This window comes from Vollenhovia emeryi, unplaced genomic scaffold, assembly GCF_000949405.1.
Source record: "Vollenhovia emeryi isolate VEMERY1.0 unplaced genomic scaffold, V.emery_V1.0 DF939206.1, whole genome shotgun sequence".
Lineage (NCBI taxonomy): Eukaryota > Metazoa > Arthropoda > Insecta > Hymenoptera > Formicidae > Vollenhovia > Vollenhovia emeryi.
Window position 1 is genome coordinate 233,011 of NW_011967160.1, and position 15,852 is coordinate 248,862.

Below are 15,852 nucleotides of genomic sequence, written 5' to 3' on the forward strand. Positions count from 1 at the left end.
AGACGCATAAGAATTGACCAATCGCAGTCGATTAGGCTGGGTCTACATAGGATGTAGTAAGTCGTGTCGGAAAAAATTGACCAATCACAGTTCATTATTCTTCAACCGTAAGGAGAATAATGAACTGTGATTGGTCAATTTCTTCCGACACGACTTACGACATCCAATGTAGACCCAGCCTTATTCTTACGACTACGACCATTGTAGACAGAACCGAGAATCATTGTAGCGGAGGCTTTAGTCCCAGTCTACAATAGATGATTTAAGCCCTAAGCTTTAAGAAATTGGCCAATCACGGTCAAGTATGAGGAGAATGCGCGACTGTGATTAGTCAATTTCTTAAGGCTTAGGGCTTAAATCTCTATTGTAGACTGGGACTTAGGAATCCAGTAGGAAAAATAGTATCGTGTGCCGTTGGCTTAAACTAGTGCAGCCACAGTTCAGCTAAAAAGAACAGACTTGTATTCAAACGTTCGATGAAAGCCTGTTGGATGTCGATAAACTTTGGGAGTCGATTAGTCGATAAGAGCGATCGACTTCCGTGACTCAGTCATATCTTGTAAACACTCGGGAGAGGGGAGAACGAGACTAAACGCGAGCAAGAGGAGGAGGTAGATTGTCAAAGTTGCGCTGTGGATGTCACGGACGGATTGCCGAGTACGGATCGTCGTTCGCGTATACGTGGTCGAGAGCTTCGGGCAGGCGTAGTGCGAGTTTCGTCCAAGGGTCCCAAGATGTTTCGCAGCTCGACGAATTTTGATAAGTTATTAGGTGAGCTTCTTTGAAATCCGTCCAAAATGTCGGAGCTTTCTAAGCCGTCATTTAATCGCTCGTAGAAAGGGCAACGAGTCATCTGCAGTTGGAACCGGACTGGCCTGCGATTCTGCAGATTTGTGATCTCATACGTCAGAGCGATGTTCAGTAAGCACGATTTTCTTTTGTAAAAAGCACGCTTTCGTACTTCTTCTGCCGTATAACTGGGGGCACGATGACACATTGTCGATTATATTCCACATTGGAAGACTCGTATTAAGATCTGTTATTGCCATTGTTCGCTCCTACAACGTTTTTCAATGTTTAGACCGAAAGCTGCACTCGCCGCTATAAAAAAGAAGATGATAAACCCTAATCCGCATGTAGCGCTGTACGCCTTACTGGTAAGAGATAACGTGATTAAAAAAGAAAAGAATCGGTAGATTTGCTATTTTTACATTTATTAACGTTCGCGCTCAGGTACTGGAGTCTTGCGTGAAGAATTGTGGGGCGTTGATTCACGATGAGATAGCTACCAAGCAGTACATGGAGCAATTGAAGGAGTTGGTTAAAACCTCTCCGCACGAGAACGTCAGACTAAAAACTTTGGAGCTCATACAGGCTTGGGCTCACGCATTTCGTCACAGTCCCAAATATAGAACAGTTCAGGTGATCCATCGCTGCTACTTACAACTCAATTATCAGTATCTGATTTTATCTGTCCATTTTACCTTTCTAACCGGCTGCACTTATTTCTTTCAGGACACATTAAATATAATGAAAGCCGAGGGTTTCCTGCATCAGTTTCCTGCATTGAAAGAGAGCGACGCTATGTTTAGAGCGGACACCGCGCCCGCATGGGCGGATGGCGAGGTGTGCCATCGGTGCCGCGTGACTTTCGGCATGGTCCAACGGAAGCATCACTGCAGAGCGTGCGGCCAGGTCTTTTGCGGCCAGTGTTCGAGTAAGGTCTCTACCCTGCCGAAATTCGGAATTGAGAAAGAAGTGCGAGTTTGCGAGGCTTGCTACGAGCAAGTTAACAAGTCGGTGAAACTCCTTATTTCCTTTCATCGGGATTCATATTGTTCGGACTGTTTTTAAACGTCGCAGTTTTTCAGGCCATCTGCAACGCAAACCAAAGATACCGACCTTCCAACGGAGTATCTCAAAAGCTCTTTGGCTCAGCAGACACAGGTAAGTGCTTTACTGAATAGTAAATCTATTGTAATAACAATAACATTATGTATAAATGTCATATAAAACAATAATTCTTTTTTTATATAAATTACAATCAAATTGGTTTTTTTCAAATTGAATGATCTGAAGATTATCGCATTACAGACTCTCACCTAATTTGCGTATCTTAAATATCTTTACTGCTCTAAATACTAGGAGAAAAGCTACAATTTTACGATTTTGAGAGATATATAACGTAATGGCAATGCTTTCATTGCTACATGGAAATAAAAGATTTCAAAGGCAATTCAAATTTTTTAAATAAATATTTCTTACTTGATATCCAGTTATTCCGTACAAATACTTATAAAAGTACTAAAATAATTAAAATCTCAATAGTTAGAAGCCTCCTTCGTGTCTTTACATATAAAAAAAGTATCACCACTATATTGCACTTGTACTATTGTAAGATGCTAAGTTAGGTGGAACATACTATACATTCAAGACTACTCATTTATAATCAAATTAGTAATTAAACATGGCTTCTCCAGTGTCTTGCATGCAGGTACTTTTGTTCGTTCTTTAAAGTAATTACATGTATAAAGATAATTCAAAATAATATAAGAAATGTATAATGTCATAAATATTGCATTATGGACCAAATGATGAAATTTCATATCACCTACATCATCATACGTGTATATAACTACATTATTATGTTACGAAGATACTAAATTTAATAGACAGATTTTTCTCGAAAGTAATTTTTGCTTAAATTCTGACGCATTTATTTATACATATGTTTATAATATTTTATGTTTATCTTGTTATAGGTCCCAGCTCGAAAAACAGAAGAGGAGCTGCGAGAAGAGGAAGAATTAAATCTGGCGATAGCCTTAAGTCAGAGTGAAGCTGAACAAAAGGAAAAGGAAAAGAAACGTACTACAAGCGTTTTAAAATCCAATCCAACCCCCATATCTAGAGCAACATATTCTCCACCACCATCACCTGTAAGTTTTTCGCGATTCCTATTGAATTTGTTATTTATCAAGAAATTATCTTATTATATTGAATTTCTAATTTATTACTATTTTAATGTTTTCCATGAAGCGTATCACTCTCGATACAAAGTCTAAGTTTTTTTCTAGGGTCCCAGCCCGTCACAGGTACAAGATGATGACGAGATCGAACCTGAGCTTGCTAAATATCTAAATCGCAAGTATTGGGAACAAAGGCAGACTGTAAATGAGGAGCATGGATCAAGAGTAGATGTGACTAGTCCATCTGCCCCTAACATAAGCAGTCCGATGCCCCAAAAACTTGTAATAATAAAGCAGGAAAATGGCGAGATCAATACTCAAATGGAAGAATTTGTAGGTGGTTTAAGATCTCAGGTTGAAATCTTCGTAAACAGGATGAAAAGCAACTCCTCGCGAGGCAGATCGATCGCCAATGATAGTTCAGTTCAGACTTTATTTATGAATATAACAACTATGCATTCCAGGTATATTCAAGCTTAAACCGTTAATCTTATTTTTGCGATATATTAGATTGTTTATCTTGATCGTAGAAAAATAATGAGTTTTTTTTTAGATTATTAAGATATATCCAGGAACAGGATGACAGCAGAGTGTATTACGAAGGTTTGCAAGATAAATTAACTCAGATGAAAGATGCCAGAGCCGCTTTGGACGCGCTCCGAGAGGAGCACAAAGAGAAATTGCGCAGAAGGGCGGAAGAAGCTGAGAGACAGCGGCAGTTGCTGATGGCACAAAAACTGGCAATCATGCGAAAGAAGAAGCAGGAATACTTGCAGTACCAACGCCAATTAGCATTACGAAAGATTCAAGAGCAAGAAAGGGAAATGCAGATGCGCCAAGAGCAACAGAAACAGCAATATATAATGGGTAATTTCTAATTTTGCTACTTGCGCACTTATCAATCTACTTTGTCTTCATTAAAAATTCATATCTACTTATTTTTACAGGAGGTTATCAAGCGGTTTCAGATTTTATGGGACCTTCTCAAGGCTCGCCCGTTCGTCATGTTCACTATCCGACTCCTGGAGCTAATTACAATCCTATGTCACCCACGAATCAAGGAGTTTATATGTATGGACAGCCAGCCATGAGTCAGTATCCTATGCAGGGTTATAACATGCCGCCGATGAATACTTTGCCAGTGCACATGATGCAATCGCTTCCTAATCCGGAACAACAATCGCCAGATCCATCTATCCAAGGGCAGGAGAATATAGGCCGCGTGTCTATATCGGGTCCTGGAATGGTAGGTCTAGGCGAGCTTTTAAACGTCTTTGTCGGTCCTGTTATCGATAGAACTCGAGTATGAATATTACTCTTTTTAGATGCCGCCTCAAATGACACCTATTCAACAGCTGCAGCCACCGAGCAATCATCAGATGGGATCCCAACAAGGTCCCGCGGTACACGTGCCGCCTGGACAGGCTCAAGCAGGCAGACATATATCACCTCAACAAGGCGCTCCGTCCCAAATTCCGCAGCAGGCTCCTCCTCCGACTCAAATCGGACTGCCTCAGATACCTCCAGGGCACATGGGCCCTTCATCGGGTCCGGTAGTTTCGGGTAGTCATGTACCCGCCGGCGCCGTGGTTGGCCTGCCACCACAGATAGCGTCGCAACAACCGCCTACATTGCCTGGTGCCCAAGGATCCTCAATATCGACGCATATCCCCAATACTGCTATTTCGTCCCAACCCCCTTCGGGTGTCATTCAAGTGCCTGCCGGAGCTAACAGCGGACCTGTTCCTGCAACGAGTCAAACATTACCTGGCCCCCAAACGGCCGGTGTACCAGCGATGCAAGGAATGGCCCAGATTCCTGCCGCACAGTCGATGCCATTTCAACCTGCTCCTCCAGTCCAGGCTACAACTAACGAAACTTCGCAAGTCGCAGAAGATACAAAACCTAGAACGGCCGAGCTAATTTCTTTCGATTGAATAAATTGAATATTACGTGTAATATATTTAAAATAGAAAAACAAGTTTTACTTTTCTTTCTAAATTAGAACATAACAAAGTTAAGATAAATAATTGCTTATTTTACCGAATGAAATTCTGGCAATAAAGCCATAATTACGCATTTGTTGGTTATTGTCGTAATACTGTTTTTAAGAAATGTATTAGAACAGAATAAAATACGAATATGTATGTAAAGGAATATTAGCAGAATAGAAGAGATATGAATCCGGTTAGTTTTATATACATGCAATTGTGCAATTTACAATACCAAAACTGTTTGCTGCTGTTCTTTAAAACAAATTCGTTTATAATAAATATATAACTATATATATATATATATATATATATACAGGATATGCTTCAATATATGAAATAAAGACACAGTTTCTAATACAACAATTCATTTAGTGTATATTTTTATATTCAATTCTTAAGTATTTAAGTCTTATGCTTTACAGTCATTCACATGAGATTTTCAAGAATCTATTTTAGATATGAGTATAAATGATTAATACCGTCGAAAGATTGTAATTTCCTGTATTCTTTAAATTATAGAAAAACTAACCTCCTCAAAACAGATATATGTATATATATACACACAAATGTGAAATAATTACGAGAATTTTTGCGCGATTTCTTTATCGTTAAAGTGATATTTATATCAAGTAGCGAGAATAGATTTTATTTAAATTAAAACACGAGGTGCCTGTATAGATAAGGACCTCAGTGATGTCTAACACAAAGGAAAGTGTAACAATGATTCAACAGTGTTATTTGATAACTTCCATCTCCTTACCTTTTTTCTGTGTTAGTCACAAGAGCTTTCATTAAAAAATTCCATTGCTATTACCATCACATATAGTTGATAAAAATATCATGAAAATTACAGTTCTACCAGTTATAAGATAAAATATTTACGCTAAAAATTTTCTTTGTTAAATTAGTCAAGCAGACTCTTTTTCGCTAACTCAAAAGTATGGCATGTACGCATTTCCAACCATTCTCCAAAGTCATTTAAAAGATACGTTTAGTTTGAATTACTAGTTCGCCGAGCTAAACTGAACTGTTTTAATCACACAGTTTCCACTTGACCCTTCCTACGTGGCTTTGATTCTTGCCCCTGCGGAGACGTGAACGACGTTTCTTCAGAGCGTTTTCTAATTACAGACGAGGACTCGCTGCTATTCGAGCAGGCACCTTGGCTGTCCCTCCTTTCTGGACATATGTGCGCCACGTTCAGCCCGTTGGATGTAAGCGAAGCTTTCCGAATACGCATGTCCTCCAGGGGAATCTCCTCGCTCCGCGGCCTTGGCATCTTGGGCGAACCGTCTCTAGATCGCAAGCCATTTTCGTGAATCTTCTCGTTCGAACTGGCATCGTCGCGTTTGGAACTCGACGACGCTACCGGCCTGATATTCTCCCTACGCATTTGAGCCGCGAATCCAGGAACTTTGTTTACCGTGAACATCGGCCTCGCTTGATCCCTTTGCGGTCTCTGACTACGTCCGCCTACACCTAGAAAAAGAAATTGAATCGTTTATTCACAAAGATTCTGCCGATTGATTTCAGCCTTAAACTTACGTTCATGTCGTAAGCTACGCAAGGCATAATTCGGTGGTGTCGAACAATGAGGGATATTCGTCGGGATATCCAGCAATCTTGCGATCTGACTCATCTTCTTTTGTCTGGCTTTTATTCGCCCCTTTGTCAGCCTAAATTATTATTCGATCGATTTTATTAACTATATGATAATAAATACGATTTTTTCGCTCGAAATTTATTACGAAACCAACCTTTGTTTAGCTGCCATGCATCGAATGTGATCATCGAAAATGAATTTAGCTGACAGCAACGGTATACGATTGCCCGAACTGCTGCTTAACGGTTTGTAAATTGTCAGATATAAACATCTTGAATCATCCTTGTCACCGGCCACGTCAATGTCTTGTAGAAAACCAACCAACTTTGCAACACCCCATCCGAGTTTACTGATATCGGGCTCCACAAGAATCAGCTGCACAACGTCAATAACTAAGAAACGGCGAATTTTCTGCCCGTCCTTCCACACGACAGTGCACGCGATCAAATCGCTGTTATCTGTAGACAAAATTGTAAGTAGCAAATTTTACGTTTATCTAATTTTACTTATAATCACAAGTAAACAAATGAGCGAAATATTGCACATAAAATATCCGTAACAGATTAACTTTTTGAGTATTTAACTACATGTATAAGGTAATTCATTTTTACTTAGATCGAGAACGTTGTTGACTTGTACGCAATTAGCCGGATTAGTCAGCGGTAATTGTGTTTCCACTTCCATATTGAGCGTCAGAGATAGCTCTCTTATCAAGAAGAAAACTCTTATCGCACGACGTGCCCTTTCCACCTATGCAATTCATTTACGATGTTATTCTTTTATCATAAATTATGACGTTACCTCTCATATATTATCCAAAGTTTGTTTCTTTCTATTTCTATCTACCTCACCACACGGCAGCCTTTTGCTAAATTCAATTCCAGTCATAGGTGTGCCTGTAGGAGGCAACAAAATATTGCTATCCATCATTAACCATTCGACATTTAACGGTCGCTTTTGGATTTCGCTATATTCGTCCTCAAACATGTCCAAAAAAATATCTTCGCTCTGTGAAAGTAAATTAACATAGTTTTCACAAAACGCGTTAAAGAGGCAAGGCAAAATTTGCGCGGGCGTATCTTGGTCGCATTTTAATAGTGCACACACCTTGTAAAAGTTTTTCAGCAGAGATGTACTTTGTTCTTTCGCCGCTTCAATAACTGCTAGATGCGATTCCCGTAACAGGCACTGTCCTTCGGATACCGTCAGTTGCGTTAGCAGTTTGACAGTTAACTCCAATGTAATGAGTCTCACTTTGGAATCTGACAAAAAATTTATATTTCTTATGAACTTGATGTGCGATGCGTTAAACGTTAAATTCGCGTACAACGAAAAATATCGATTTCTCATTGGAGAAATGTTAACACGACTTACTTGTTTGACAACTCAAAGTTACAATATGAATCAACCTGTCCATGAGCAATTCATTGTAAGAATTTTTCGTCGACGTATCATTATGGAATGGAGACAAGATTATATTCAGAATTTTATGACTTATACCCTGGCAAATAACAGAATCAACTTATTATTATGCAAAATAATTGGGAATAAGATGGGCCTTTATCAGAATCTGCAACGGTTACCTGATTATTAGCTAATGCGTATAGCAGACAAAGTGCGAATAATGCAGCATAATCATTCTCTGTGCATAATAAGGAATTGGTTATTGTTTCTAGAAATGGTTTCTTCGCTAAAGACTCGAACATGTCACTTTGACTTTGGTGGGGCATCAAGGGGCTCTCCAATGCCAGGCGTTGCTCCTTCTCCTCATCCGTCACATTCAATTGCTTAATTTCCTCTAAATCCTCTTCGCTCGGAACGCTTGTATTCAGAGGTGTACTTATAAGATCGGGAGTATTTACAGGGGTAGAAGCGTCGTCAAAAGATGTACTTGGATGATCAAACTCTTGCAACTCGTCACTTGCATGTCTGTCCACTTCCTCTGTGTCTCCTATACCGTCTTCTCGAGCGTAAGATTCTTCGGACGTTGAGCGCGTTTTATTTAGAGCATCCAAAGACTTCTTCAACGTTTCTTTCGGCGGTGAAAAAGTGACGAACTTATTCGACGTTACGTCCACGAATTTTTCCAGAATTCTATTAGTCCCAGTTTGAAGCGCCTCTAAATCGGACATGAGCATCACGGCTGCTAACGTATGTACAAGAGGTCCGTGCGATACTATCAAAAAGACTTGAGAAAGTAGAAAAAGCGCCACCACAACGCTGACATGTTTTCTCTCTTCCTGGAAATTCAAATTAACTCGTGTAATTATTCCTATATGACAAAGGAGACTGAGAATTTGTGATTTCCTCACCTGAGTTTGGCACAAAGTGTTTTTGTATTTCATCAGAGAATATACGTACAACGGGATTAACAGCTTATGCAATAAATGTTCCGACAGAACCTTATTCAAGTCCGGTATGTTCAAACACAAAATGTCATTTAGATAATGCAGATGGTCCAAATGCTCCGCGACTAGATCCGACAGCCTGTTCTGACTCTGATGACTGGAAGGAAGAAGGGCATCTTGTCGGTAACAGAGGGGGACGTTTTAACATCGAGATACTCACTCGGCATCGTTACGGACACAGGTGTCCAGTTCTATAATGTGATCGCCGATAAACCACACGAGATTGCTGAAATACGGCGCGGCCGTGCGATCTCTTATGAAGGCCAGCATGGACGCGTCCTCGACGCGATACACATTCAGCGTCAGAGTTCTCACGGCTATGCGCACCATGCCTTCCGAATGATTGAAAAATTTGATTGCTTCTGTGTACAGCGGGAAATCATTGGTATGCTAGCGACAGACAGAAAGCCGTTACAATTTGGTCGGAAGCAGCGCATCTTAGTGGACACCAATGCGGACGTGTCTGTACGCGTTTCATTACACATATGTATCTCTTTAGCAATTATTTCGACAACCAACACAAGCTATGATTAAGGAGCAAGCACAGAATGTCATACGTGTGTACCTCGTTTACCTCGTTATAGAAGAAATGAATAGTATGTGCGTTTAATTTCAGACTCAGCGTCTTTAAGAAACTGATGTAGTACGCCATCACTTCTTCGTCGCTGAAGTCAAATTTGTGCACTATTATACTGTTTACGTGATTGTTACTTAGCAGATAATCTGAAAGCAGAGAGAGATTTCGCAAAGTCGGTCACTCGGGAAGTCGCTTGGCAAGACAGTTGGCACAAGACTCACACAAGGATGTCTCGTTGCGTATGTTCTCAAACAAAATGTTCAACGTTTGCAGCAATTGGACGCACACGTAGCTTCCGCATTTCTGCTTCATAATACGCAGGAAGAACGACAGCATGTTCTTCTCCAGGAAAAAGCTGCAAATACGTAACACACCATGTTAGTCACGTCCCTATAGCTCGAGCAAGATATTAGCTATCAGATTTTAAAACTGTATCGTTTGCCAATTCTACGGGCACTGTTATCTCCACTCACTCGAATACGCTGCTGTCGTTTTGATCGCCCCATATGAGAATCTCGGCTATCGAGCGCAGAGTTTCGACCAGCAAACCCCTGTTGTTCTCCGACACGGTCTGATTCTTCGACAAGACGTTGTACAGGTACCTGGGGGGGCAAACGCAAACAAACGCATTGTGAGCAGGGCTCGCCGGCGACGCGGCTACGCATCCTCGTTCAATCAACGTACTTGAGGTGCTCCGGGGAATGTGGGTTCTTGGGCTTCCAGAGGCCGCCGCCGAACCAGCTCCGGCTGCGAAACATCTTCGGCAATCTCCAACGGGCCGTGCCCGCGCCCGCGTTCCATCCAAGCCCTACCTGCTCCAGCGAGTGAACGTCTCTCCCTCACGCGACGATCCTCGTGCAGGCATGCCCCACCGTCGAGCCCGTGCCCGCTGTGCGAACCAGCCGCGTGAACCGCATGACCGTCTGGAGCACGACGGACCTTTACATTTCAAATCGCCACCAGTCAGGTTAAGATCCCGATCACCGTGCGCGAGTCGTCGGCTATTTGTTAAACGCGCGCCGAGCGCCCGCTCATGGTCTTTAAACCCGTCGACACGTCAATCCCGCCCGTTCGGCCGAGCCATTTTATCGATCGTTCGAGTTACTCGACGCAAAACAGAATCCAGCTTGATTCGACTCCCATTACGACGGAGATCACGACTGAATTGCGAACGCCCGAGGTCGGATTTGGTTAGGTTGGGGTTAAAGGTTAGGTTCGGTTAACGTCTGGGTCGTGGACCACTGCGTGGCCGGGCTAACGTTCGCTTCTCCCGTCAAACGATTAACCTTGGTCTCGGTTCGACTCGGTTTCGTTTCTTTCTAGCTTTAACGCCCATTTCCTGCCGACTGTAAATCAACTTTCGATTTAATTTATTTTTCACCTCGCTTGTTAAGTTTGAAGAATTGGAACAATTTCAACTACGTCTCCTCTTCCAATTCTTAGAACAAAAAAAGAAACTAGATAAAGGGTACGTTCAATTCAGATTAAAGTTAGGCCGCATAATGCTCGTGTCACACCAGCCCCTTTCGATTAGTAGAGTTTTCCACTGGAAAAAGTTGTGCAACACCGAGTGCAATTTCCACTGTGAAAATCAGTTTTCATGTATTTTCAGTATTTAATATTCTACTGACAAACTTGCACTTGGTACATACAACTTTTTCTCCACTGTCTTTAAAGACGGTGGAAGACCATGTAATATTACGTTAAGGTATGACATTAACATTTTTCTAATCGGCTTAATTTTTAATAAACATACTGTTTGTTTTACATGTGTGCTTTTACTATTACAGGTGAAGTTATAAAAATGGACAATAGCAATTAAACGGATGTATATTATTATATATAGTGAAATTATAATGAAATAGAATCAAGCGAGAGAAAACTTGGAATTCACTTTGATAAAATTTCACTAACATGATTGGTTGATCGACCGTGACTGGCGGTGTGTTTTTAACACAGAAAGTTTACTGCGAAAAATATTACCTCAGCCAGGGTTTGAACCTGGACCTCCCTTCACTCTAGGCCACCGAGGCATATATAATGAAAATAATAAAGTTTCATTATATTTTCAGTAAAACATTTCCACAAGAGGCATAATTTTACTCTTTACTGATTTAACATCATTTTTTTCCCCCCACGCATTCAATATCAAAAGAAGAAACTTTATTATTTATTTGAAATAACAATGCGTTATTATTTTATACTATTATTACTTTGATGAAAACCTAGCACAGCGCTGGTGCTGTTTTTCCAGTGGGAAAACTGTGTGATCAACTACGCTCCGGTCACAAGAAGTGGAGCCGCTGGTGTGATGCAGGCGTAATAGAAAATAGCCGAGAATCGCGTGTTTACGTCACACACAAGTGCAATGTGTAACATGTATCAATTCTTTTTCTATGAATCACTTGGAGCAGGCCGCTAATAATGAAGGTGCTAGAGCTGTACAGTGGCATTGGAGGAATGCATTATGCGCTCCAGGGTAAATTATCAATCGTATATTACAGCTGGGATTTATAGTCAGGCGGTCAATTCTGTTTCTTACACTACAGTAAACATGCTAAAAGTGAGCGGCTTTGTCTCTTTCTAAGGGAACGGCTGGAACGAGACGAAGCTGTTCATTTTTAGCACCTTGTATTCAAGATTTAAGATCATCTTTAGATACTAGCCAACGAAATGTTCCATACAGGATCTTTAGACAACTTCAAGACGGTCTTGAATGTAAGATCTGACTATGAATACCGGTCTGAGATCGACATTAAATTAATCTGTAATGTCCACTCGTTCCTCATCGTGCACGTGTATCATTTCAGAGAGCGGAGTTGCGGCGAGAGTCGTCGCGGCAGTCGACATAAACCCCGTTGCCAACGACGTTTACCGTCACAATTTTCCAGAAGTCGCTCTTATGAACAGGAACATACAGTCCGTCACTGCGCAGGAATTGAACAAGCTGGATATAGATGTTATACTCATGAGCCCCCCGTGTCAGCCTTTCACTAGAACAGGACTGAGGAAGGACACGCTTGATAACAGGACCTGCTCCTTGCAGCACATCTTGAACCTGATACCAGAATTGCGAGACTTAAAGTACATCTTGCTCGAGAACGTTAGAGGCTTCGAAACGTCTCGAATGAGGCGCGAGCTAGTGGATTGCATCGAGAGTTGCGGATACACGTACAGAGAATTGATACTGAGCCCGTGTCAATTTGGTGTACCGAACAGTAGGACGAGATATTATTTACTGGCGAAACGAAATAATCTGAAATTCCGTTTCGCACAGCCCTCGCTGGGGGACGAGGATTCGCCGCCGCCTGAATCGTTGGACTCGCTGCCGAAAAGCAGGCACTCGGTATTAGCGGAGAAGAGGGGCAAGATTAATCCGAGATCCGGTAGATTGTGTTACACATTGGCCAGCATTTTGGAACGTGTCGAGGACCCGAGGTACCTGCTGCCCCCCGAAGTGTTGCAAAAGAGATCGCAGGTGTTAGATATACGAACGTCCGAGAGCAGTGGCTCCTGTTGCTTCACCAAAGGGTACGGCCATTACGTGGAGGGTACGGGATCTGTGTACTGTCCGTTCACAGACGAGACAGTCCTATTGAGGTATAACGAGGTCGGCCGCGAGACCGACTCGGACGAGAAGACGCGGATCTTGGCCGACCTGAAGCTCAGGTTCTTCTCGCCCAAGGAGGTGTGCCGGTTGATGTGCTTCCCGGAAGACTTCCAGTTTCCAGAGCACATCACGGACAGGCAGAGATACCGGCTGCTGGGAAATTCAATCAACGTTCACGTAGTCGGCAGATTAATACATTTATTATGTACCGAAAGTTAAGATACATGAAAAAGCAATGGAAAAAAAAACCACCGTATTGCCTTTGTCCCGTGAAACTCGACGCTCTTACAATATTTCCTACGCTGTTACATGTTATATCGTCAAATATTTTATATAGCAACATTATATAATTTAAAGTACTTAAGAGTATAATTTCACTTCTAACTTGTATGTACAAAATGAAGCCTTTTCTATGGAAAAAAAAGGTCAGAGAAGTTTGGAAACGATTGCGGCACGAAACCAATCTATCGTTAAATCTATTTGTAGCGTACCCACACATTTATACGCATAAATGTGCGCGCCGATCGATATACATATATATCTAACTGCTCTACATGTTTTCCAAGTCGGACGGAATAATGATCTTCTTTTCCTGGGCGAATTTCTTGAGCGCCAGGTATTTCGAGTGCCAGGATTCAATCTCCTCCCGCATGTGATTGTTGTCCTCCTGCATTTTCTCCATGTCGCGATACTCCTGGGACTTCTCGGACTCCAACTCGTCCTTCTGCTCGATGCGCTTTATGCGGCAGCTAGCCGCGTACCCTCTGTTCTTCAGGGTGCGCCTTCGCTGCTTCATGCGCACAATCTCCTCCCTGGACAGCCCGCGTAGCTTCAACTGCCTGTTCAAGTCCCGCACCGATATGGAGACGAGCTCGTCGTCGCTGATGTCTAAACATGGGCCAGGTGATAGCGGATCCTATGTCAACAGGCAATACTTAATGACTACTCAACGTTCTTGTGGAGGACGTCAACACGAAATGGTGCGTTCGCTCATCTGATAAATTATACGGCATTCACGTTAAACGACGGAAACTTAGACGCATGACTCGATTACGCTGCTGAAATGTTCGCGTACGCGAGGTATCGGGAAAGAGGCGGACGCTGGGTGACGCGCGATAGGCTACGTAAACATACCATTTTAATCGATCTCTTTCCATCCATGGCTATTCCCGAGCGGGTGGTTTTTCACGCCCGAGAACTAAATAGCCTCGAAAACGCTCGAATCCCCCTGTCTTTTGCGTTTTCCCGATAAATATGCTTAGTCATTCCCGCAGACCTGGGAGACGCGCTCGCCATTCCTGCTGTCAATACCGTTCGGAAAACATCGAGCCCGCATATAGGCGCGTATTCATAGGCGCGACACGCCGCGTATTGCAGAGGGATGCAGATCGATCAGGGCCCCGATTCTTGAATTCATTCGAAGAAGAAACGTATACGAAAATTCTGCTCTGACAGAAAAGTTGAAAGTCGATTGGCTATTCGCATGGCTTTAACCAATCGGCTTTCAACTTTTCTGTAAGAGCAGAATTTTCGCATACGTTTCTCCTTCGAACAAATTCAAGAATCGAGTCCCTGGAGCCCGATTCTTGAATTAAGCCCGCTGCAGACGATGCTATTTTTCCTGCTGGATTGCTTGCGATTTACTAAATTGCTAAGGAATCCTGAGTGCTGAATGGTGCAACGATAGTAATTTATTAGATTACAAGCAATCCAGCAGGAAAAATAGCATCGTCTGCAGGGCTTTAATTCGAAGAAGAAACGTATACGAAAATTCTGCTCTGACAGAAAAGTTGAAAGTCGATTGGTTAAAAGCCACGCGAATAGCCAATCAACTTGCAAGCAGAATTTTCGCATACGTTTCTCTCTTTCGAATAAATTCAAGAATCGAGCCTCGGAAGCGCGTACCAGATTACGGATTGAGATTGGGATTAAATTGAAATTTGACCAATCGCAGTAAAGTTTACTAATACTCAAGTTTAGTAACTTTTGCTCCAATTGGTCAAATTTCAATTTAATTCAAAAAACAAAATAATAAAAAAATAATAATTGGTCAAAATTCAATTTAAAAAGGCTTAAAGCCTCCGCTACAATGATTCTCGGTTCTGTCTACAATGGTCGTAGTCGTAAGAATAATCGACTGCGATTGGTCAATTCTTATCGAGCGACTACGACTACGACCATTGTAGACAGAACCGAGAATCATTGTAGCGGAGGCTTTAATGGCAGAGAGAAACCTGAAGCCTCGTCTACATAGAAGTCGTAAGAATAGTCGACTATGATTGGTCAATTCTTATGTGTCTGACGAAATTGACCGATCGCAGTCGATTATTCTTACGACTACGTCTCTGCGACTCGCATTGTAGACCACGCATAACCGCGGAATCGAAAAGCTCGATCGTGTGGCCGTGGAGTCGTTTAATTGCACGGGGAATTGATCGTGCACGTGGCCCCGTGGCGTACGTGCCGCCCGTGCCGGCGGCTCGAGCGACAGCGTGACGCACGAAACGTCCTTTGACTTTGGCGCGCAGCGGTCGCGGCGGCTCGAGACAAAAACAGCGGCGAGTCACGGCGGCTCGAGACAAACAAGCGGCGAGACGCTCCGAGGTCAGACGTGCGTCGCATTGTCGTTCGAACTGCCGTGCGAACAGCACGGGACGGTGTGTGTGTGTGTGTGTGTGCGCGCGCGAGTGT

The 15,852-nt window shown here is 42.4% G+C and overlaps 4 protein-coding genes across 10 annotated transcripts; 2 read left to right on the forward strand and 2 right to left on the reverse strand.

Annotated features, from left to right (window-relative positions):
• The first annotated feature begins 626 nt into the window (after window positions 1-626).
• LOC105561489 (hepatocyte growth factor-regulated tyrosine kinase substrate) lies at window positions 627-5,326 on the forward strand. Its single transcript, XM_012011514.1, has 11 exons — window positions 627-771; window positions 837-921; window positions 1,082-1,157; window positions 1,234-1,422; window positions 1,516-1,796; window positions 1,872-1,947; window positions 2,763-2,939; window positions 3,078-3,433; window positions 3,523-3,836; window positions 3,917-4,215; window positions 4,295-5,326. Exons 1-11 carry the CDS (start codon window positions 735-737, stop codon window positions 4,904-4,906), a joined length of 2,502 nt encoding a protein of 833 aa, XP_011866904.1. The 5' UTR covers window positions 627-734; the 3' UTR covers window positions 4,907-5,326.
• Window positions 5,316-10,702, reverse strand: LOC105561488 (protein CLEC16A). 2 transcript variants are annotated; one of them, XM_012011513.1, is made up of 14 exons: window positions 10,236-10,702; window positions 10,025-10,153; window positions 9,773-9,906; window positions 9,549-9,697; window positions 9,135-9,364; window positions 8,879-9,071; window positions 8,150-8,806; window positions 7,941-8,067; window positions 7,674-7,828; window positions 7,413-7,574; window positions 7,178-7,316; window positions 6,721-7,024; window positions 6,509-6,639; window positions 5,316-6,442 (listed from the first exon to the last, which is right to left on the reverse strand). In XM_012011513.1, exons 1-14 carry the CDS (start codon window positions 10,307-10,309, stop codon window positions 6,000-6,002), a joined length of 3,027 nt encoding a protein of 1,008 aa, XP_011866903.1. In that variant the 5' UTR covers window positions 10,310-10,702; the 3' UTR covers window positions 5,316-5,999. The 2 variants fall into 2 exon arrangements, with proteins under 2 accessions (XP_011866903.1, XP_011866902.1); XM_012011512.1 differs by having other exon boundaries at window positions 9,540-9,697.
• Window positions 10,703-10,936: 234 nt separating this feature from the next.
• LOC105561492 (tRNA (cytosine(38)-C(5))-methyltransferase) lies at window positions 10,937-13,409 on the forward strand. Of its 6 annotated transcripts, none has more exons than XM_012011519.1 (4): window positions 10,937-11,019; window positions 11,342-11,493; window positions 11,806-12,030; window positions 12,362-13,409. In XM_012011519.1, exons 3-4 carry the CDS (start codon window positions 11,976-11,978, stop codon window positions 13,378-13,380), a joined length of 1,074 nt encoding a protein of 357 aa, XP_011866909.1. In that variant the 5' UTR covers window positions 10,937-11,019; window positions 11,342-11,493; window positions 11,806-11,975; the 3' UTR covers window positions 13,381-13,409. The 6 variants fall into 6 exon arrangements, with proteins under 6 accessions (XP_011866909.1, XP_011866910.1, XP_011866911.1 ...); XM_012011518.1 differs by lacking the exon at window positions 10,937-11,019 and adding an exon at window positions 11,053-11,259; XM_012011520.1 differs by lacking the exon at window positions 11,342-11,493 and having other exon boundaries at window positions 10,945-11,019.
• On the reverse strand, window positions 13,340-14,495 carry LOC105561491 (transcription factor MafK). The gene is made up of 2 exons (XM_012011516.1): window positions 14,296-14,495; window positions 13,340-14,077 (listed from the first exon to the last, which is right to left on the reverse strand). Exons 1-2 carry the CDS (start codon window positions 14,320-14,322, stop codon window positions 13,712-13,714), a joined length of 393 nt encoding a protein of 130 aa, XP_011866906.1. The 5' UTR covers window positions 14,323-14,495; the 3' UTR covers window positions 13,340-13,711.
• Between the last annotated feature and the right edge of the window lie 1,357 nt (window positions 14,496-15,852).

Excerpts from the sequence above, each read along its gene's own strand:
- LOC105561491 (XM_012011516.1), bottom strand. The coding sequence starts at position 14,322 with ATGGATGGAAAGAGATCGATTAAAATG. Across the intron at positions 14,078-14,295 it reads GAAAGAGATCGATTAAAATG|GATCCGCTATCACCTGGCCC; the intron begins GTATGTTTACGT and ends CTGTTGACATAG.
- LOC105561489 (XM_012011514.1), top strand. The coding sequence starts at position 735 with ATGTTTCGCAGCTCGACGAATTTTGATAAGTTATTAG. Across the intron at positions 1,158-1,233 it reads TAGCGCTGTACGCCTTACTG|GTACTGGAGTCTTGCGTGAA; the intron begins GTAAGAGATAAC and ends GTTCGCGCTCAG. Across the intron at positions 1,423-1,515 it reads CCAAATATAGAACAGTTCAG|GACACATTAAATATAATGAA; the intron begins GTGATCCATCGC and ends TATTTCTTTCAG.
- LOC105561488 (XM_012011512.1), bottom strand. The coding sequence starts at position 10,309 with ATGTTTCGCAGCCGGAGCTGGTTCGGCGGCGGCCTCTGGAAGCCCAAG. Across the intron at positions 9,907-10,024 it reads AACGACAGCAGCGTATTCGA|CTTTTTCCTGGAGAAGAACA; the intron begins GTGAGTGGAGAT and ends ACGTATTTGCAG. Across the intron at positions 6,640-6,720 it reads TGCATGGCAGCTAAACAAAG|GCTGACAAAGGGGCGAATAA; the intron begins GTTGGTTTCGTA and ends ATAATAATTTAG.
- LOC105561492 (XM_012011519.1), top strand. The coding sequence starts at position 11,976 with ATGAAGGTGCTAGAGCTGTACAGTGGCATTGGAGGAATGCATTATGCG. Across the intron at positions 12,031-12,361 it reads AATGCATTATGCGCTCCAGG|AGAGCGGAGTTGCGGCGAGA; the intron begins GTAAATTATCAA and ends GTATCATTTCAG.